Source organism: Urocampus carinirostris, chromosome 8 (assembly GCF_059441175.1).
Source record: "Urocampus carinirostris isolate Australia breed hairy pipefish chromosome 8, RoL_Ucar_1.0, whole genome shotgun sequence".
Taxonomy (NCBI): domain Eukaryota; kingdom Metazoa; phylum Chordata; class Actinopteri; order Syngnathiformes; family Syngnathidae; genus Urocampus; species Urocampus carinirostris.
This window is the reverse complement of record NC_142356.1, coordinates 23,355,304-23,379,418: the sequence shown is the minus strand read 5'-3', so window position 1 is coordinate 23,379,418 and position 24,115 is coordinate 23,355,304. Positions and strand designations below refer to the sequence as shown.

The following is a 24,115-nucleotide window of genomic DNA, read 5'->3' as shown; positions in this document are numbered from 1 at the left end:
GTTTCCTGTGTAGCCTGTATAGTCTATTGATATTTATATTTGTCCCATTTTTCTTTTTTTAGATTATGTTTATCTTGATTACTTTTGCAATGAAGCTGTGAGAGAAGCAAATTACATGTATAAAATATATGTATAAAACTTGACAAAGATCAGGATGACTATTCCTAGAGGGACATTTTTATTTGGCTCCCCCTAGTGATATAATATTAATTAAAAAACAATGGATTTTAAAAACAAGCAAAAATACATGAAGTATTATACAAACGTCCATTTTTAAGATATTCGTAGGTTTAAAGATGTTTATATTTTACATAACATGTGGCCTACCTAGATTGAGCTGACATGATTGTACGCAATCTTGCTGCTACCTCCAAACCTTGTGAAAAATTGAAGAAAATGGTGCTTTATGGTCACTTTGAGTCTCCTAGTTCATAAATATCCTTGTGCATCGTAGCACTCGTTTTTGGTTGTACTCCAACGTTTGCAGACGTGGACCCAGATGCAGGGAAGCTGCAATGGAAGCAGGAACGCTCAACAAAGGATTGGATTTATAATTAAAAAAAAATAATTAAAAAGAGAACCATGTATTAAACAACTAGCAATGAAATAAATGAACAGAAACCCCAAAAATGAAATGAAATGATCTGCATTTATATAGCGCTTTTCACGTCAATGACTTCCCAAAGCGCTTTACAGTGTGCTTCACATTTCCCAATAGCGGCCTTGTATTGCAGCCATGTAAGACGCTAACCTGCTTATTGGGGGTATTAGGGGTTCAGTGTCTTACCCAAGGACACTTCGACATGTAACACGGACAAGCCGGGATTCAAACTGGGATCCCTTGATCCCAAGACGAGCGCTCTACCTCCTGAGCTACTGCCGCCCCAGACGACAGACGACAGGATGGAAGTGGCATGGAACTGGCAATGACCCGACACCATGTGCTGTCCGAACAGTGATTTCAAATGGTCAGGTGTGGGGAAATTGGGTGCAGTTCTGTCCAGTTCTACACCTACTGGTTGATGCCCTCTGGTGAAGGTGGCGTGCCAGATTTTGTCATATACTTAACAATACAGGATCATCTAGTGGTCAAATATTACAGTTTACCATTAATAAAACAAAACAAAATATTTCCATTTCAAACTGGAACAAAAAGTTACTTCTATAAAAAAACAAAGAAACAAAAACAATTATGAGATATATATATATATATATATATATATATATATATATATATATATATATGAGAATTGCTTTGAGTTCCAAGCGAATAAAAAGAACCAAGTGAACTCGTAAGCAGAGGCACCCAGACCGCGTCCGGCACGACAGAGCGACACGTTTAAAAAGGAGCAAGGGCCGCAAATAGTCGCATTGCCCGACGGTGAATAAGTCGCTGGTCTGTCCTCAGTTGGCTTGTGTAGTTGTTATGTGGCGCTCGTAGCCAGGCATTGATTGAAAGTTTGGCAGCGTTCCCATTCCTGCTTCTATTTCTGGCCAAGCATCATAACTGGAATCCTCGCCGGGATTATTGCATGCTAGCGGAAGACACAGTGTTAGCCCTTAACGCGCGCACTACAAATGAAGAAGGCTCGGGGAAATTTGAATGCTACTGTATGTTTACAGTTGCCAGGTACTTTTCTTAGATTTAAGGCCAGCGTGGTTTATAATTTCTAATTATTTGGCCACATGATTGCATCCACCTACATACACTTAAATGACAAAACCCAGAAATGTGTGTCAAGCCTTTGCAGTCGACTGAATTTTCTCTTTAATTTTTTTTTCCCGCGCTAGGTTTTCGAGGCCTGCCCATCGAGGACCAAATTACGCTGATCCAGTATTCGTGGATGTGCCTGTCCTCCTTCTGTCTGGGCTGGCGCTCTTACAAACACACCAACGGGCAGATGCTGTACTTCGCCCCTGACCTTATCTTCAATGAGTATGTCCCCTCACAAAAAACAATGCAGCCAGCACATTCTAGGCATTTGGGTTTTTCTCTTTTGCTCTCCAAAGAGTGTCAACAGACTTAGAAAATACAGTACATATTAGCATACATGGTAGAAACACTGTAACACACGGCTGTCAACTCAAAACACCAAATACACAGACACACACAATTGTTAAAATACAATAAAAACAAAATGAATAGTCATATAAATCAAATACTAACCAAAAGAGGAGGGGGACCTGAGGGAGGCTTAGCCGCACCTATAGGGATGGCACCAGATGGCCTCAGGATTTTTAGTCCATTCAACCACCGCCTACCAGTGAATCTGTGCACTTTACTTGACTTATGAATGAAGTCTATGTGTTGCACCTTCAGAATAAAAGCATCAATGTATAGGTAATCCTCCGTTATGAAAAAAGTTAATGTAATGAAAAAAAAAATACCGGATAGCTTGACTTGCAGTTAGCTTGCTGACATCAATAAATCTAGTGTTTGGGGCTAAGGTGTGCTACAAATTAAGTCTCATTATCACCCTGCACAGTAATACAATTCATACAAATTGTATTAATAATTTAAAAAAGAAATTAAACATTCAGTAATTTTGAAAAAGAAAATGAGAAATTACTCAAGCAATAAATATACATAACAAATTAATGCATTTTCATTGTATATTTGCATGATGCCTAACCTGCCTCCTGTGCTGTCACTGGTTTAAAAGTAGCATTAAACTAGTATATTTTTTAAGTATAGCAAACAATTTAATCAGAGGGCAATACATATTACTGGGGAAAGACGTACCCCTACAAAAATACATTACAGAGCAAAATGTTTGGACACCCCTGTTCTATATCTATAACCAGCATCTTCTTCTACACCAAGAAATAGCTTCCTCTCTGCAGAAGCTGGAGGCTTTTTGCCCGGGTGAATCTAATCTTCATTTTCTGCTCTGAACCTTTTTATCATATTTTTCATTCTCAGCAGCTCAGTGTATCTTATCAGTGATCATTTATCATAACATCATTGGTCTTATTTTCACAGATAGTATGGATATAATATAAATTCTTAGGCAATTCCCGTGTACTCAAGTAGTCAGGAAACCAGCAGAGGTGCATTTATATTACAGACACTGCCCTACTTACGAACCGACCATCGTTCGTAAGTTGAAAATGTCCGTAAGTTGCTTCAGTGCTATTCTTTGTATGTTTAAGGTTTATATAAGTATGTTTAAGACTTGCATATGTACCCTGTATGTTTTGTACTAAAACTAAACATTTCATAAAATAATATGCTCTATAAAGATAAATAAAGTGGAGTTTAACTTACTTTTGGAAGATGCTCTTCAAGAGGACCTCCTCCTTGGTAAAAAGTGGCTGAAAAAAAGTGTTCAGACCGTTTTCTCAACCAACAAGCTTTCTTATTCCACTTTCAAAAGAAACAGCTCACCTCTTCTTTACAGTTGAACACAAACCATCTTGAATGAATGCACAAGAAATTAAACAATAAAAAGTTTTAGCGCGCTAGAGATACAGTACACGTAGTACTGTATGTTTACACATGAACTAGGAAGTAGAAGCCGATTTCTTCTTCGGGGTGGATGCTGGGTGACCACTCACAGCGCCACCGCACGCCGGTAGTCGCGGAAAGAAGCACTAAAGTAATGTCCTGCACTCGAAAAAAGGTGCACACAATACAAAAACATCCCCAAAAAAATGTTCGTATCTACCGTTTTATGTAAGTCAAATGGTCGTAAGTAGGGGAGCGTCTATACTTTAATAGTTATACATATGCCACAATATTGGATTCACCACATTGCCACCTGTTTTTGGTGTTTTTTTATATAATATTTTGCACTTTCAATCTAGTGTGATACTCCGAAATGTGACTTGTTGCCTAGAAAATACTGCCTAACAAGTGAGAGTGACAAACTGCACAAGATAAATTTACGCTGGGTTGTAAACATCAAAGTCACTTTCGAGCGACTTCCTTGCAAAACATAGCCACATCCTTGTTTATGTTGTTAGCGTGCACGGTTTTTCATCACTAGCAACTTGAATCTGATTCTTGTTCCCCTTTGTAAAAAGGATGCTGATGTCACACTTGCCCTGGTAAAAAAAGAAGGACTAATTGTTTTTTCAGCTGGACACTGACTTGCTCGAGTTGCCTGATGGCAAATGCAGAGATGATTTCTTTCTTCCGGCCCAGGGAAAACAACTTTCAGACAAGTAGAAACAATCCCGAGTTGAAAAATGCTTTAAAAAGCAGCAGCTCCTTCTAGAGAGTGAAAATAAACAGCTGGAGAGAACATCTGCAGTTACTCAGCACAAAGATGGAATTTTATTATCTTGACGTTAGGATTCCAATGTTATGGTATAATGCTTTCATATTGCGTTTTATTTTTATGTGGTCCATAAATGGTGCATTACATCATATGTAAGGTCACATGTAAGTTTATTTTGTGACCTGTTTTTAAATCTACAGTAGCTAGATAGACTACATGATCTAGCCTTTTATTGGAGACGCCATGATGGATGGATTGAGAATGATACATCATAAATGTTTTGATAAAATCCCATTTTATTGCATTAAATGTGTAGTCATCTCAAATTATCCCATGCACGCTTCCCTGCATTAATTATGAATTGATTTAAACCTACTTAGTTCAGTGTTTCTCAACCTTTTTAACCAAGGTAAAACAATCGCAAGATACACCGTCTGTCTAAGATTTAAACAAAAATATTTTTTAGATAAATAAAGTTGATTTTAACTTACTAATGGAAGATGCGCTTCAAGAGTTAGGCGACTTCCTCCTACGTGGTAGAAAGTGGCCGAAAAAAAGTGTTCCGACCATTTTCTCAACCGCATCAAGCTTTCTTATTCCACTTTCATTTTAAAAGAAAGGGCTCTTTACACTTTACACCAACCGTATTGAAAGGATGCACGAGATATTAAACAATAAAAATGTCAAAAGTTCTTTGCGCGCTGGAGATACAGTATAGAATATTTACACACGAACTAGGAAGACGAAGCGGATTTCTTCTTCGGGGTGAATGCTGGGTGACCTCTCACACCGCTACACGCCGGTAGCGGCGGAAAGAAGCACTACAGTACTGTCCTGTAGTCGGAAAAAGGTGCACAATACAAAATCTAACTTACGGCAATGTCCGGATATTTTTCGACATCCCGAAAAAAACTTTTGTATCTACAGTTTTACGTAAGTCGAATGGTCGTAAGTAGGGGAGCGTCTGTACTCCTTACGTCTCCTATCGCATAACCAACTATCATTCCTTGCTGGTTTTCAGGGACCGGATGCAGCAGTCCGCCATGTACAGCTTGTGTCTTGGAATGAGGCAGGTGAGCCAGGAGTTTGTTCGGCTGCAGCTCACCTATGATGAGTTTCTCTCCATGAAGGTTCTGCTGCTCCTCAGCACCAGTGAGTAAGACTGCTCAAAGTATCTTTGCTGATAACAGTGATGTGCGGTGAGGTTCATTTCTGGTAGGATTTACAAATAAGTAAACCTAAATCTTAATAATCCCTTGATTGGAAGAGCAAGAAAGCAATATATGAACAGTAGCGTAGCAAAAATATTTTATTTTCTTACCTTGACTTATGGATTAAGTTTATGCAGTGCTCCTTTTGAATAAGAGCATCAAGTGATACTTAATCCTCCATACTGAAAAAAGTCCATGCAACAACATTGTTTGAGGCTAAGGTGTGTGCTGCATTAAAATATTTGGACTCACTATCACCCTCTACTATGAGGTAAGAGAATTGCCTCACTCTGCATCTGCAGACGCTAAGCACAGTAATACATTTACTGAAGCATATGTTGCACCCCGGCCAAACTTTCAGAGAAAATAATGCAACTTAAATTTTACTGTGTGCTAATGTCATGTGTCATGTTAATGCGACTAAATGAGTAAGAAAAATGTGTAGCTCCCTGCATCTTGAGAATACATTACATAAAAATTGTATTATTATTCATAATTACAGTGAAAAGAAAATCCAGATATTGTGATGTTAAATGAGAAATAACTTAAACACTGAATAAATATAACAATTCAATTTATACTTATGTCCATGATGACAGGTGGGTGTGTCCCAGCTGCATGTCATTGGCTGCTAAATGCTGATGTTTCGTAACACGGTAGCTTACACATATGCAGGCATGACAGACATGTTGCAAAAACAGACGAAAAATCAGATGAAGAAAAAAAAAGATCTGTAGACTGACATATTAAACTTTGAAGGTTATTCCGAACATTTCTGTATTAAAGGCTGTGAAAAGTTTTTAAAGCCCAGCAGGAAACACATTTCATGCATTTTACACGCCTGCGGTGGTGGGAGGTTCCAAAGGGGTTACATGCTGGAGAGACATCGGTGCCAATTGGTGGACATTTTTACGGCGGATGGAGACGTTGGCACAGGCTAAAAAGGCATATGAGGTATATTTTCCCAAAACTTTTTTTCTATCAGAAAAGAATTCACTTTGAAAAGCAACCAATATGTTTTTACAGCATTATGAAAATAGTAGAGTTGTTGATCTAGCATTTGGAATTCCCAGAGATGTCAAAAATAGTTATGTTAAATAAAAGTTAACTACTACTCTGATAAAAGTAGCATAAAAGAAACTTCCTTACTGAAACATACGCATGAAAACAAACTTGAAAATGCACTAAAGTGTATTTTAGTAAACAATAAATCAAGCGTAACAATTTCCCAACCTAACACAAATTAAGATCAGGGTTGAGTAGGGTTACTTTAACTGGATTACTTTCAATTACTTTTGGATTACTCCAATACCAAATATGCTAGTAAAAGACAAAAGAAACTAAATATGAATAAAATTATGACTCACAACACGTGGTGAGCTTTCTCTCCTGGCTTTGATCTCCGGCAAAACTAACATAAAATGCGACAGAAATAAAATGAAAAGAGATCCAAACAGCTTGCCAACATCATTTTTGCCATTCCATGTATTCCGTTACTCCCCAAGACTGCAGAAAATTTAGTGATTTTATTCATATTTAGTCTCTTTTGTCTTTTATTAGCATATTTGGTATTGGAGTAATCCAAAAGTAATTGAAAGTAATCCAGTTAAAGTAAACCTACCCAACATACTTTTTGACAAACGATGAAGACAATTGAAAGTTGTTAATAAATTCTATTAATATCACTCGTTCTTGAAGGATTAAGAAGAATTTCTTTATTTGAGAAGTGTTATCTTACCTGTGAGTATGCCGTTCCACAGTATGTGTGTACACTATGTTATGATGAGCCTTAACGAATCTCCTAGCATTTCAATGGGATTACCCATTTACCTATTTAGCACAGAGACGAAATGTCATAAATTAAGTTTTATATTTACATTTAAAGGGACAGTGTGTTATATCTAGTGCCTTGTAGTGGTAGAAAAACTTTCATTCAGTAACAAAACCAAACAATGATTTGAATACTAGGCAAAAATACAAGAAATATGATACCAATGTCAATTTTTATAAAATAAATCATTGGTTGAGAAATTCGTTTTACATAGTGGGATCCCTACTTAGTTTGTCGCCATGTGTGTCTGCCCTCTCGCATGCTGTGGCACTGGTTTTCGTTTGCATTGGACGACAGTGCCATCTTGTGGTCAAATATTCCACACTGGGGCTTTTAAGGTAGTTTGTCAGAAATATATCAGCCTAAACGTTTTTATACATTTTAAAAGTCGATGCTAACTCAATTGTATCCTGGAGAATCCCATCTCCGCCCCTTGAAACTCTTGATTTAAATTAATTCATTAATACTGTAGCATACAAGTATGCAAGTATGACCTGTTTACAGATGTACAACGCGCAATCTCGGGAAGCTAAGCAGGGTCAGGCCTGGTTTTTACTCGGATGGGAGATCGCCTGGAAATACAAAGTGTTGTAAATGAGTCATTTAGCGCACGCTCTGCTGCGACAGCACTGACTTTTAGGTGAAATCCACTGTTTTTGTGAGATTGTTCATATTTTCAATTAAATGTGACTTGCATGCGATCTCCTGTGTGAACGCTACAAGTGTAAGCTTGAGTAGAGGAGGACAAGTGTTGTCACACGCAGTGCGTCCATAGTTTGGGGAAGTACTCATGGATGCTAACGCCATATCTTATCTAGCAGTTTGAAAGCTACTGTGGTAGGGGAGTTTGAACAATTTTGTCACACCAAATATTATTCAAATCCAAAACCTCATTTACCCTCCATTGAATGCTTTCCGTGTTATTTTCCGCCATGGTGCCGAACAGCTGCAAGAGAATTGAAATGTCAATGAACCAATGGTTCGCAAGTGGAGGAAGCCGAAAAACCCTTTCTTTTACTGTTGTTGGGCTGCTGTTGTCTTAAAGACAAAGAAAAACTAAAGCAAATAAATCCAAATAACTTATCTTTATTTATTATTCAAAAATGTAGGATTTGTTATCGTGATACTTGGCCTGTCAGTTTATTGGTCACAAAACAAGAAGAACCTTGTTATGTTTCCATAAGTAGTCGTCGTAAAGGGCACATGTGTTCATTTATTCTATTAACTTAAATCAAATCATATGCTGTAGTATAATCTATATTTTTTGTTGACAATATCTGTTTATTATTTGTTATTGCAACATCCATTGCAGCCTAGTCATCCTGGAAGGGGGATTACCTCATGTGCGGTCCCTTCTCAAGGTCGCTTCATTTTCCTCATGTTGAGGTTATTGAGTTTTTCCTTGCCCTAATGTAGGTTTTAGATCAGTGGATGGTGTAATAATAGTTTGTGGTTTGCAATAATCTGTGGTCTGTACAGCCCTTTGAGACTCCTTATAATTAAGGGCTATACAAATAAAAATGACTTGACATTTTTATGTAAAATTTTAATACGGGACTTTGAGTTCTAATCAGGGCATGACTCATGCTTTTTACATTAAATGTGAAAGAAAGTATCGCCATTAGAGAATTGAAAGTAAAGAATCACTGGAATCAAAAACATTAAATACCTGAAAAAACTACATAAAGCAGACGTCAAGCCAAAGGATTTCATAACAATTGTATGTTGTAAAAGCCTCCCCAAGTTGTATTATGTCAAGGAAATAAGCGCAATTTTCTTCATTTTAATCCATCCCTGGAGGCGGCCATTTTGATAGAGCTATTGGATGAAGATGACATCAGAGTTGCTCAGGTTTCACCTAACAAACAATCACGGTTCTGCTTTATTGTAGCAAAGCCATGATCTGTTGTTATATAGAATGATGTCAACTTTACTTGAAAGTCTAAAAATGGCCGGCCATTCACACTGAAGAAATCAAGTAGATTTTAGATGACTTTTAAAATGATATTCTAAAAACACAAAAAGCCTGGTTAAGTTTAGTAGAGGAACATTTAACGATGAAATGGTTTGAATAGAGCATAAGGAGGACCCCTGGTCAAAAGCAGATTCAGATGTAGCAGTCCTAAAACTTACTGCTGTGTATTACATAAGACGCAGTTAGAATTAGCAAAAAAGAGAGTGCATTTAAGGACAAACAGACGAGGGGAAGAAGGAAGCCATGTTTGAAAAACAAAGACAAAAGGAGAGTCAAAGGGGGGTCACGGGCCTTCTGTTGCCGTGGCCTCCCTCTCCGGCGCTCACTGCTCGTCTGGAGTTTGGCCACCGAATCCCGCCGAGCTAGGCTGTGCTCCAAGCCCTACCTTTTTTTTCCTCTTTTTCTACTTCTGTTTTTTGTTATTTTATCTTGACTGGACACACATAATAGCTCCCGGGTCCTAATGCACCACCAATAGTTTGAAATTTGATGTTCGGCAATTATCATTGAATGGGCGAGATAAAATGTGATATTATCTGTCAATTCTGGACGATTATGAATGGAATTGATGTCATGCAAAACAAAAAACCTGACTCATCAAAGGTTTATTTTAAAGGGAAATTTTGAATTATATAGCTCTTCTTAGTAGTATTTACTTAAAAGACGAGATTGATTTAAATAATATTTGAAAATAATAATAATAATATAATAATAATAATTTCTTTGTATTGTCATTCTGTGTAACAATGTACACAGAACGAAATGTCGATTGCACCTGACCCGTTGTAGCGAGCCGATGCAGCCGCAGCCAACAGAGGGCGCCGCCGACCACTTTTTAAGTCTTAGGAATGACTCGGCCGGGGCGCGAACCCGAACCTCCCAGTCTCAAAGCGGGCGCCTTACCATCTAGGCTACTGAGCTGGTAAATGATCACATAAACGTGCATTTTGAAAAATACCATATGTATTGTATTGCATTTGACTAAAATGAAGTTCAACTAGAGGGAGCTGGCAGGATTTTCTGCCATCTTGCTGCTAAGCATACCCCAATAAGACAAAACCTTTTTTTATTTGTTTATTTATTTTTAAAAATATATATATATATATTGTATTTTTTTTATTTAAAAACAATAATAGTTTTCCCCTTTTTTCCTATATTTTTTTCGCTTTCCTTTGTCTTTTTTTTTTCCTTTTTTCTATTTTAGTTGTTTTGTTTTCCCTTTTTTCTTTTTTTGTCGTTTGATTTTTATGTTTGTTTTCCTTTTTTATTTCATTTGTATCTTTTTTTTCCTTTTTCCATTTTTCTTTCATTTTATTTTTTTGTTCTTTTTTTAGCTTTTTTAATTTCTTTTCCCCTTAAACCTTTTCATTTATTACAAGGGTTGGGCAAAAAAGTGAGAAAGAAAATGGTCACTAGTTTGTATTCTTCCGTGTGATTTCTAGCACTCAATTTAAGTTCCACTACACAATACAGTGACATCCGGTGGTCAAATAAGACACAGTGTTCCTTTAAATAATATTTGTCAATGAATATAATTGGACAAATAACCGAAAAACATTACAAACTTCAAAAAAATTAACCAGAGAAGGCAGACCTAAAATCAAAATATTTACGAATGATATTTAATAAGGCCCTGTGATTGGCTGGCAACCAGTTCAGGGTGTCCCCTGCCCACTTCCCAATGATTGCTGGGATGGGCTCCAGCACCCCCGCGAACCTACTGAGGATAAGCGGTGCAGCTAATGAGATGAGATGAGATGAGATATTTAATAAGGACAAATAAATATACTTTTGTTAGTTTGGTGTTTATTTTGTTTTTTAACATAACTTCCACAATGTGTTCTGCTTAAGATTGAGGCTGAAATCTTGCAAAACAGGTCATTTGGAAGAGACAGTTAAAATAACAATTTGGGAAGAACTAAGGTATTGTAAATGGATCTGATCAAATACATCTGAAAAAAACAACTTCAGAAAATCTGTTTGGCTTTATACGTGGTCATGCTCGTACAAGGGTGTGTTGAAGTGCACCATGAAAAATTGCCCTTGACACACTCAGAGTCACAGTTAAAAAGTCGCGTTTTAAAACCAAAAAAACAGCGCAGTATAATTTTATGTATATAACAATTCCTTATCCTTAATAAGTTTGTGTTTATTGGTGTTAGCTAAAAAAAAACAATTCTTCCGAGAAAACAGTAAAATGCGACTGTGCCATTTGGAAGCCGTGGGGAAGCCTCCGTGAATCATTTTCACAAGCGAGAGCGCCATCTCCTAGGCGACTTTTTGGGAAAGCTCGCTTGGTTGCGGCCTTTTGGGGCTTACGAGGAGGGGAGAGAATGTTTACGACGTGGTTGTCAGAGCCCGCCAATGCCACGTCGGGACACCAGCGCCTTTGGGCTGAAGCCGATCAGAGGAGGAGAGAGTACAAAGAGGACGAGAGAGGACATGAAAGGTGGAGATAGGACAAAACAGATGAGAGAGGAGAAGAGAGGGCCAGAGAGGAGCTGCTAATGCTCTCTGACCTTGAGCTCGGGTTCCGACCCAGCCCCTGGGGTCTGTTGACCCCGCTTGGTGAATCAGGGAGGTCGCCGTTTTTGCCTCACCTCTGCACACACATTATACTGGAGATGAGTCATCATGGAACAGGAAATGATAAGGATGCTGGGGGTATTGCACAAAACCAAGATAAGGCGTTAGGCCGGTTTAAATTAAGCTTAAAATAGGTTGCCTTAAAGCAGGTTAAATTCAGTTCAGCTCAGTTTCTGTGGCGATTTATTCTCCACAGTTAGCCTGCTCCAGGCCTGGCTAAAAACCAATACTAGCCTCAGAGATACATCTGGCACCTCTACTTTGAATCATGTAAAAAAATAAATAGGGGTTTTATAGCGTTTCCATGGACTTTCTTAATACCTTTCTTGATATGTCGCATTACTACACACATGGTTCAGAATGTAATACAGATTATTCATTTTGGTCAAAATTTTCCTTCAATTTGGGATGTTACTATATCTTTAACCTGTTTTACTATATATATATATTTTTTTTTTTTTTTTAATTTCTGGAGCAAAACAATACTCTTAAAATGAACACAAATGATCTGCTGTTCTACTTTTTTTTAAATTCAGTTTTTATTGAGTTTGTAACCATTTTCCATTATATATTTTTTAAAAATCCCACCTCAAACAAAATGTACTACGAATACAGAGGCATTACAAATAGTGGTTAGGCTAAAAAGTTACCTAAAATCATCACTTTACTCATTAGTCTCATTTAACTAGAGATAAGATCTTAGGCCCGGCCTGAAACCGACACAAAATTCAGGCCTGGATTTTCTCGGCCTGATCTTGCCTCTACAGACGCTCCTCTACTTATGACCATTGGACTTACAAAAAACAGTAAATACGATCATTTTTTCCAGGATGTCGAAAAATATCTGGCTATTGCTGTAAGTTAGACTTTGTACTTCGTCCACCTTTTTCCACGTACAGGACAGTAGTGTAGTGCTTTTTTCCACGGCTACCGGCGTGTCGCGCTGTTAGACATCACCCAGCATCCACCCAGAAGAAAAAAAATCAGCTTCCTCTTCCTAGTTCGTGTGTGAACATTATATACTGTAGCTCCAGCGCACTAAGAATGCTAACATTTTTATTGTTTAATATCTTGTGCATCCATTCAATATGGTTGTTGTAAAGTTTAAAGAAGAGGCGAGACGTTTCTTTTGAAATGAAAGTGAAATAAGAAAGCTTGATGCCGTTGAGCAAATGGTTGGACCGCTTTTTTTTGGGGGGGGGCCACTTTGTACCGTGTAGGAAGAAGTCATCTTCCAAAAGTAAGCTTAACTTTATTTATCTTTATAGAGCATATTATTTAATGAAATGTTTATTTTTTTTAGTACAAAACATTACAGGTTACTTATACAAGCCTTAAACATACTTATATAAACCTTAAACATACAAAATATAGCACTGAATCAAAATAAGAAACAAATTCAACTAACAATCTTCCGGAACCTTTTTTGTAAGTAGGGCAGTGTCTGTACATTTAACCCTCTTACTCTCTCTTTTTTTTAAGATATAGTGTCCATCATCAGAGTTTTCTAAATGTTTATGGAGGACCTATCCAGGAGATTCCCATGTCTCAAAATTGTCCAAGCGCAGGTCATGAGTCCAGTCTATAGTACTTTGAAAAAGACTAGTCCTAATGGGGTACCACAGTTCTGTCTCCAAGAAAACACAGTGATTTTGGGAGAAAACAGACATATCATATAACGTTTCTTGCATGAAATGGCTGACATTTCTACTATAATCCAACTACAACAATCCCTGAGAAATTGGATCACTAGTTGCTTCTCTATTTCGGACTGGAGAAACTGAACCCACATTTTTAAAACGTCCAGTGGTAACTACATAAGGTTTTAGATAACGCTTGAAGCATATAAAGGTCCCCAAACAGACTGTTAACCTGCAGCAACAGGACTTGAGTCTGACCTGTTTTGAGGAAGGAGGGGTCAACCCAAGGGGCCCGGGTATCCACTATCCTCTGTACCCTTTCCTAAATGCCAAGTCACTTTCTATTCGGGGTTTATGTAGGTCAGCAAAAAGGGAGGGAGGAAAAAAACAACAACAACAAGCGATCCAAACACATCTTTTTGGTATTAGCACATTCTCGTCATTTCAGCCATGAAATAAGCACCCCCTCTTCACACTCTCTCAGGTGTTTTAGTCAACCCTGCGGAAAGAGGCAGAAACTACCTAATAAATTGAGAGAAAAAAAATATGCTTCCCAAAGATATACCGTACTTTCCATGCTATTGAGCGCACTGGATTATAATGGGCACTCCCAAAATATAATGTTTTGTGATGTATTTTACATATAGTTGGCACACTGAACTATAAGGCGTATATGATTAAAACTACAGATGTAGGGTTGTATAAAAAAATAAACACATTTAGATTCAAGTAATTTATTTAATAGAACATAAATGGATATTATGACTTCTGGTTTCGGTTTCACCACTATAATTAATTTTAGCAACACACAATGACCATGTTAACCACAAGAGGGCACTCGATACCCACTCTATGTGTTTCTCAAAAGCAGAACTGTTATCGAATGCAATATCACTAAATTGTAACCATGCTTTGTCAATTGTATCCACCGTACATTCCGGTATATAAGGTTTACCGGATTTTTAGGCGCCTTTTCAAATTTCTGGACATTTTAGTACACCTAATAGTCCAGAAAATGGGGCATTTTTTAATCACAGTCTCGTGTGCTTGTTTCGGGTTGTGATAGCCCGGGTGAAGATAATGTCTCTGAGCCTGTTGGTCTTCGTTTTAAGGGTTCTGTAGCGCCTTCTGGAGGGCAGCAGTTCAAAGAGGTGGTGGCGGGGGTAAGAGAAGTCCTTTATCCTGTTGTTGGCTCTGCTGCAATATCACAAGGCGGGGACGTCCTCCAGACTGAGCAGAAAGCAGTCCATGATTTTTTTGGCTTCGTTTATGACTCACAATTTTGGAGGGCTTGTGCTTGACCAATTTGACCATGTTTGGTTTGATTCAAAATATCCGATATAATTCGTTTAAAAATGGACAGTAAAATTAATGTGTGTTAGGAAAATTCCTGCCAGAGTGAATGTTTTTTTCTCTTTCTCTATTTTCTAGTTGTCATTTATTTTCGATTATGCTGCAGTTATAAATTTATTCGGACCAGTGTACTTTCCCAATAAATTTTCCTTGCTAAATAGTCTTAAAATAAAACAATAGAAATAATTGTTTATTTTTCGTCATTGTGTATTTATGTTCATAGTTGACCTAATTTCACGTTGGTTTGAGGATCGGAACATTTGGTGGAATTAGGTTCGTCTCATCAAGAAACACTTTTCTTTTTCATTTTCCCTAATGCTCAGTTTTTTTCTAACCTATTCCTCTTGGAAAATGACAAAAGCTATTTTGTTTTGTAACACTATTTTTTTGAAAAACAATTATTTAATCAAATTTAAAATATATTATTTAGAATTACAATAAGAAGAAATAGCTGAAATATCTATTAATTGTGGGTATTGTTTTTCTTACCTAAGTAGAAATAATACATCAACAACAACAATAATACGTTTTAAATTATCATTGGCATAAAACACATTTTAAAATAAGAAAATTCAGGGTTTTACATATATATATATATATATATATATATATATATATATATATATATATATATATATATATATTATAATATTGTAAATTAAATACAGTGATACATCTAGAAACGAGCTGTTCGAGGTAAAAGATATTTGTATGAATTTGTATGAAAAAAATCCCAAATACAATAATTTCCGGACGTTATCACTAGAGACTGGGGCTATCAAGTCATTTAATTATTATCTTATTTATGTACTTATGTATTTGAATGTGTTTTTAATGATAAAGACGACGTGTTTTATAGCTATTTAGGATTAACTTGGATGCTTTTGAGAGGCGGAGAACAAATCAAAGTGGGTTTCAATTATGCAGTATTGGGAAAATTCGCTCAAGATACCAGCAATTGTAGACACGAGCAGGATCTGGGATAAATTAATGTCGTATGTAGAGGTATCAACAAATAACTAAATAACAAAATCTTCTCAGATATTTTTAGAAACGTTAATTCCTCAATTCCCCTTATCGCTTCTGATATACTGCTTTGCATTGGCACTGAGCCATCACTTTGCGAATATCGTAGCATGCAGGCATTGTGGGAAATGTAGTTTCATGGGTCTGGCTCATGTTTTTTACCTTAAAACCCGACTATGGTACTTTTACTTGCTCCAGTCCTCTTCCTCCATCTGATGACTGCAATTTTTTATTTTGCAGTTCCCAAAGAGGGTCTGAAGAGCCAGGCAGCGTTTGAGGAGATGCGCGTTAATTATATCAAGGAGCTCCGGCGCTCCGTTGGCAAGGCCACCAACAACTCAGGCCAGACCTGGCAACGCTTCTTCCAGCTCACCAAGCTACTGGACGCCATGCACGGCGTAAGTACTCCTTTCCTTTGGCAGCCTGGTGCACGCAGGGCGGTCGGTCTTACTGGCAACTTTGGGCCACAGATATCATTGGAATTTTTTTTTTTTTTTTTTTTTATGGCAGCAGAGCGGATTTGGATCATACTTAGCTCTTGGCTGCTGCAGTGGCTCCAAATGAAGATTACCGCATCCCAATCTGGTCCCCTGAAGGGTTGCGGTTATTTCGTCCGATCAGAACAGAAGGCGAATCAATGCCAAGTGACAGTTTTCTTGATCACAGTGAGCGGCGGACACTGTAGTGTACCCGCTTGACAAATTTCACAGCACTAATAAGTGAGTGGTGAGCTGGCTTAATGCTGTTGAAATGCTGGAATCAAAAGTGCCCCCTTGTGGTTTGTTTTCGATTGAATTGGAAATGAGGTCAAAGTCCACATTAGCTCCATAAACAAGGAGACTGTCAGGGTCTAGTTTGGTTTGATTCACACAAATGTACCCTAAAGAGATCTTTTGTTTAGACGTCAAAAGTAAAATGAAATTACTAAAAATAGAAAAATAAGTACCAACATTTCTGGATTAAAGGGTGCACGTTCACATTTCTGGCAAATTTGAGGTTTTTAGGTGCGCCCTAAAGTCTGGAAAATATGGTACAGTACATAAAACACGGTATAAGACAATCACCAAAAAACTGTTTTAATATTAATTAGATGCTTATTAATTTTAGTTTTCAAGAAATTATAAAAAAATAAACAATTACTTCTTTTAATAGTTAGTTTTAAAGGTTCAATCTAAATAGTCTTTATCCTTTTCTTCATCATCGCTGGAGTCAAAAAACAAGTGTTTCCCGATTGGGCATTAAAAATATACCACAAATTACGTGGTATATTTACGATGTAAAAATAATTAAATGTGAAACATTTAGATGTTTAACAGGACATCTTCTTTTTATTTTAACACAAAGCAAGTTTTAATAATAGGCAGAAATTCGAGCTGCCAGTTGTGACACAATTTTGCTTTCACTTTGGCCCCCAGTCTCAGCAACATTCAACTAGAGATAACAGATCGCGGTCAAAAAGGTGCAGTTTATTTTAATTGGGCCACAATGATAAGCTTCAACGGCCTGAACCGAAATAAAAATGCGCTTTGCTGGCCCCACGCTCTCAGCAATAGTTGACTAGGCATAATGGATCATGGCCGCATGGGTGCTCTTCATTTTAGGCAAATGAATAGGAGAAAGAGAGCCAGAAAGTATGACACAAATTTGCTCTCGCATCCCCTGTTCTCAATAGTCAATAGTCAACTGGGGATAATTGATTGCAGTCAAAATAGTGCGTTTCATTTTTTTCATTTTAACTTGGCAACAATAGCAAACATTAGTGGCTGGAACTGGAAAAAAAAAATGCCATCTGTCGGCTCCTGCTCCGAGCAATAGTCAACGGAAAATAATGGATTTTGGCCACAACCTTGAATTTTATTTTACACTACCCTGAATAGTACACTTCAGTGGCCTGACCTGAAAGAAAGTGCTCTTTGCATGATCCATTACACAGGCAGCAAAGCTTGAATAATTGTGTATTTTTTACATTTTTTTAAAGGGAGAGTGTTTAGTGGTATAGCAGCACGGCAGCGCAATGGTTAGCACATGTGTGGCACAGTTGTAAGGTCATGGGATCAAACCTTCCTGTGTGGACTTTGCATGTTCTCCCCGTGCTTGCGTGGGTTTCCTTCGGGCACTCCCGTTTCCTCCCACATTCTAAAAACATGCATGTCAGGTTAATTGGCGGGTCCAAATCGTCCCCCGGTGTGGATGAGCGAGTGAGTTGTCTGTCTCTGTGTGCCCTGTGATTGGCTGGCAATTGGTTCAGGGTGTCCACTGCCCAAAGATAGCTGGGATGGGCTCCACCACCCCCGCAACCGTACTGAAGATAAGTGGTGCAGACGATTGATCGATGTATAATAATGCCTCCTAGTGGTACAAAAAACTTTCAGCCAATAATAAAAAAAAAAAAAAACGCTGATTTAAACACTAGCCAAAAATACACTAACTATCATACCAATTGTTATGAAAATCGGAGTTCGAGAAATTTGTATTTCATTTACACCTTTTAATACCCACTTAGATTGGCGCCATGTTTGTCTGGCATCCTGCCACCATGCTGTGCAGTGTATCACTGGCCCTCACTCAAACCAGACCACACAGTGCCAGCCATCTAGTGGTGAAATCTTACTCATTGGAGCTTTGAATAAATATGTTTTAACCTGTGATGCACTGAGGCTACAAAGAATGAAACAGGAAGTAGCAAAAGATTAGAGAGTAACCTTTTATTTTTTTTATGTTTTAAATAAAGTTGCAAAATAAGACCTCTGAACTCGCATTGATTGTTTTTTTTTTGTGTGTGCATCAGCTGGTCGCGAACCTGCTGGACTTCTGCTTCTACACCTTCCGCGAGTCGCAGGCCCTGAAGGTGGCGTTCCCCGACATGTTGGTGGAGATCATCAGCGACCAGATACCAAAAGTGGAGGCGGGCCTCACTCACACCATCTACTTCCACAAGAAGTGACCAGAGGGATTGTGGGAAAAAAAACGATAATACACCAAAACATTGGAAAAACGCTTGGCTGAGAACGGCAAAGCGGGTGGGGGTGAAGCGTCGCCGGGCAAAGACCGAAAACCGGGTGTTTCGGGTCGGAATCGGGAACATATCTCCCTGGCCCTGCCGACCACCTTGCACCCCAAAGACGCAAAACTATCTTTTCAACGGAGATAAAAGCCATACATTTTCTAGAATGGTTTAGTGCTGCGGTCACACTAACTCGAAACAGATGCACTTAAAATCCTTTAAAACAAAAAGAACTGTGGCTTTTGCAGTCTCTCATGTACCCAAATAAATATACGCAAGACAATAGTTAGAACGGCTTTGCAGCATATCTGCAGAAGGACGACAGAAAACACGCCTGACTATGTTAGGTCAGACGTGTCGTTGATTATATATCAAAGGGCTACTTGTATGATGGACGTACCTGCTTCTCCATCAACTCTTACAGTACGCAAATAAATCCAAAATCCTTTATAAGACAGTCTGTTTGTACATGTTAAAAGCGGGATAACACAAGAAAGCGGGGAAGAGTACTACGTTTTTTTTTCTTCAAATTTTACATTTTTGGGAATGTTCTGACGGTCAATTAAAAATAATAAACGGAATAATGTAACTCGTATTGAATAGGTAATCCTAGGAGGACAATGAGAGAGTTACTGAGTAATGATTTTAAAATGGTAATTTATGACTCGAAAAGGGTTGTTTTCTGTGGGTACACTTCATTTAGAAAAAATAAATTGAAGGAGGGTGACAGTGCGTATTATTTAGCGCCTCCTAGTGGTAAAAATAATTAATTTATTTAAAAACAATCTTCATTTGAATTATAATCATGCATTTTTTAAATACTTGAAGGTCAAGCAATTTGCATCTATTTTGCATAAAATGAGCTTCACTTGGAGGGAGTGGACAAAATTGTTGGCCATCTTGCTAGGGCTACCCAAAAACTTCAATAAACCCGGGCGGTAAAATATTCCTTTTGGTGACTTTGAGTTTCCATAGTTCATATTCTTCCTTCTGCTTTTTAGCACTCATTTTTGGTTGCACTACACAATACAGCGACATTTACTGGTCAAATAATACACACTGTCCCTTTAAATTTCTTCGGTGCTAAAAAATAAGTAAAGTGACGTTTGAAAGAAAAACGAATTGAATTAAAAAAAATTGTATAAATGTATTCATAACTTAGAGGAAAAATCATTTATTTTCTAAAATTTGAAGAGAACTATTTTAAAATTTGTGGAACCATAACTTAAATGACTTAAATTCTCTGATATGAAAAAAAAAACCTTTGTTACGGTGCAATTTGAAAAAAATAAATGTTTTTTTGTTGTTTTCGGGATGGAAAAACTGACCTGAATCACTATGACTTTGTAATATTTTTGTCAAGATGTTAATAATGTTGCAATTCGAAAAACGTATTATTTTTTATTTTCTTAATATTTTTATTTCTGGGTGGTTGTTTTTTTGTTGTTGTTTTTGTTTTTTTTGCTGTAACTATTAATTTGACTAAATTTACATTATTTTGCCTTTTTCCTTCATCAAATCCTAAAATATACAAACTTTTTACCCCGCGAATACCCGTTAAATATGCAAAATGCTTCAAACATTATCGATAAATACCCTAGAAAAAAGCCTTGAACTATTCATATTTGTATTAGGTTTAAACTCCCAATGCTTTCAGTTGAACGGCTAGCACGCGAGTGCACACATATTGTATGGATGACTAAAGGTGGAAACGTCATCTGCAGTGCTTAATGTACAGCTACTAACCATCGAGAGCTTTTGTAAATGTATAATATGATTTTGTATACATGTTGAGTTGATACATATTCCCCCCAAACTGTCATGCTACTGAGGAGGTGCCCTCCCCCAAATAATTTCCCTGATTCCACATTGTGAAAAGAGTATGTTTATTTGTGTGCGTTGGTGGATTAGCCATATCCCGTTTGCTTCATTTCTTCTTTGCAAAAATGAGGTACGGACCCGAAGCAGCTAGCGTGCGTCGACATCCGTAAAGTGAAGGAAGGATTCAGGATTTCCCTCTTTCACTGTCATTTAAAATGTGATTTTTTTTTTAACTCAATCCTTCGGAAGACAAAAATGTAAACATTCACATTCCTAAAATGGTATTTCATTTTACAAAGAGGCAAAGTTGGAATTTTCTATAGAACAATGAAAAACAATTACCGTATTTTCCGTACTATAAGTCACTGTGGAGTACAAATCGCACCGGCACACATAATAAAGACAGTAAAACATATACAAGTCGCACTGGAGTATAAGTCGCATTGTGAGTGAGGCATTCATATGATAAATTCCAACACAAAGAATAGACATGTCTTATAAGATGTAATTCAATTTGAAATGAAGAAGTTATAGCAGCAACAACAGGCTGAAATGGTATGAAAACATGTGCCTGGTATCTTAGTATAACATATTAAGAGTTACTCCGATAACATAAATACAATATAGTTTACCAAAATCATCTGTGTAAATCCTAATACCCAGTTCTTCTTGATTGCTGTTTTTGGCTGCATATTTTTACTTGCAGCTTGTAATCTGCAGAATATGATTTTCTCTTCAGTACCATTTTCGTTAAGCCCTTCTCCATTTTATTTTAAGAGTTACCGCCAATGTTAAAATTATCGACATAGGCCGAGATCGCCCTCTTATGGTTAAGTGCGACCATAATACATGAAATAATATACTTCAATCTTTCCCTACTTCGCACCCAGTATTTCTCGACCTCAGTTGAAATATATTCATTTTGAAAATTAAAAGAAAACATTAAAGAAAAATTCAAGCCATGCTTCCTGCAGAATGGATGCATGGCCTTAGAGCGCTTTTTTTCACTTCTGCCACTTAAATCGAGCTGCACTGGTTTGGCCACAATCCATTATCCCCACTCTAATATTGCTGAGAGTGAGATCGAAAGAGCATGATGTGTGGTGTGGGTGGTGGCTTCTTTTTTACGTTGTTACGACTAAAGGTTGTAACAACGTAAGAGGTTGCGATCCCTTATCTTCAGTTGAGTATAGCTTAGAATGAAAGTCAAGAGAGTAAATTTGTGTAGTGTGTGTGGCTGTTTTTTCCCTTTCTCTCCGCTTAGAACACAACACCACCTGTTTGTCCATGATCCATTATCCCCGGTCAACTGTTGCCGCTTGAGTGGGCTTGCAGAGTACATGTTAAAAACAGAATGTAGGGGCTACTAGTGGATTTTCCTATATCGCGGGAGGTTGTGGTCCCCATAAACAGCAATAAACAATGGATTAGAGCACCGATAATGGTGTGTTAACAATTTCTCCAGAGTGTACGGTCCACCATTTAAAAAATAAAAAAACAACGTGATCTATCTATCTATCTATCTATCTACCCTGGTCATATCCCTCGAGAGGGGTGAATGACACGAAGATAAACACAAAGACAAAGAAAATTAAAAAGGGGAAAAAAATAGTAAAAAACACACGCACACAATTTTGTGGACCATGGCCAACCCAAATGCTCAAACACCCAAACAGGTTAAGCACCTCAGCACCCAGGTCGGTCATGGACGAAAATCCCTCCTGATTAAACAGGACACAAGAAAGCGGCCATGTCACTCGGGTCAGGGTGACACAACACACTCTTCTGTTCAACAGCAGGGCCCGACAGCTCTCACTGGTTTACCCCTGCCGCATCATACAGGTGCCCTGCCCATCCCTTAAGACGTGTCCAAACATCCCACTATCCTTTCATAACACATCTCCACTCATTCGAACGTGATTTATAGTCCGGAAAATACAGTATGCTATTGTCTTGTCGCTGGGACTAAAAATGGAATTTAAATCACATTCTTTTTGTAGCTAAAGTCTAAATATACAGACAACAAAGTGTCATGTCAGAAAAATCCATAGGACAAAATGTATCTTGTTGGGCTATCTGAACTATGTTGATGTGAATATATGGATTTTGCTAAACAAAAATGCTTTGTCTCTCGGGTTATTTGAGAGTTCAAAAATTGTATCCACATGCAATAACAAGATAAATAAACGAAAGCCGAAGGTAAAAAAAAAAAATCACAATAAATGTTGGCCAAAGTTTATACTTAAATGTTCTACTGTTTTTAGAAGATTATTTTGTTTTCCCCCCATGGACCCCGACACATACCTTACCCCCGCCTACCTGTTTGCTTGTCCTTTGTAAGGAATCCACTCTAATGTCTAAATAAGGTTGAGCGGGAAAGTATTTTTGAGAGATTTATATTTTGCTGGAAAATAATATTTAAATACTTTTGTCTAAAATTTAAAAAAAAAGACTTCTTTTTTTGCAAGATGTTGAGGACGCATGTGTTTTGATGCCGACGAGATGTTTACATTGTATTTAAGAAACACAAGAAAGAGCGAAAAAAAGGGAAACTTGTGCCTTTTTTTAACCGCACCCGATTTACAGTAAAACACTGTTGTACAGACCCGGAAAAAAAAAACCAACACAATCCTTTTTGTTCTGTTGAGTGCAAAAGCTTTCAACGGAACGACGAGTTTACCCCACTGTTTTTTCTTTGTTGGAAAGAGAAATGAATGTACCATAAAGCATCGTGACAGACTTACTACCTGAATGTGAGACGGACAGAGGACATCGAAAACCTTCTACGATTTCTTTCTTACTTTTTTTTTCTCTCATCATTGTTCATCTGGTGGAAAAAAAAGAAACAAGTATTTTTTATTTTGTAACAAAATGTGTCAAGTAATGGATCTTTTTGGGTTATTTTGAGTTGTTGCTGTTGAGATAATTTCCTAATCTGAGGCGCTATTGTTGACCAGCACCACAATAAAAATCAAAAGTTCACCAATTTGTTGCTGTCACGTTTTGGCTTTTTCACTTTAAACAATTAAATATATGTATATTCAATATATATATAGGTATATATCCCCGCGACCCTAATAAGGATAAGCGGTACAGCTAATGAGATGAGATTATATATATTATATATATATATATATATATATATATATATATACCGTATTTTCCGCACTATAGGGCGCACAGGGTTATAGGGCGCACCCCCAAAAAATAGTTTTTGGTCCTATATCTTCCATAGATGAGCCGCGCCGGATTATAAAGCGCTACAATGGGAACATCGACAAATCAGTCAGATGATTCAGTCAAACTGATTACCCCCTTAACATTCCGAAAGCTTGCAAAGAAGCAATGGATGCGGTGTCCGTACGATGTCACTCAAATGCGTCATTTCAAATATCATTCGGAAGGTTAAAGTCTTGGAATTCAAGAAAAGCCAACCATTACTTAG

The 24,115-nt window shown here is 37.5% G+C and overlaps 1 protein-coding gene across 1 annotated transcript in view; it reads left to right on the top strand.

Moving 5' to 3' along the window:
- nr3c2 (nuclear receptor subfamily 3, group C, member 2) overlaps positions 1 to 23,656 on the top strand; it is a 125,260-nt gene extending 101,604 nt beyond the window's left edge. Inside the window, exons 6-9 of the mRNA XM_088342020.1 lie at positions 1,792 to 1,936; positions 5,245 to 5,375; positions 16,086 to 16,243; positions 18,634 to 23,656. Of these exons, the coding sequence (XP_088198146.1) occupies positions 1,792 to 1,936; positions 5,245 to 5,375; positions 16,086 to 16,243; positions 18,634 to 18,789 (590 nt within the window). The 3' untranslated portion in view covers positions 18,790 to 23,656. The remainder of the gene's footprint in view (positions 1 to 1,791; positions 1,937 to 5,244; positions 5,376 to 16,085; positions 16,244 to 18,633) is intronic.
- The last annotated feature ends 459 nt before the right edge of the window (positions 23,657 to 24,115 follow it).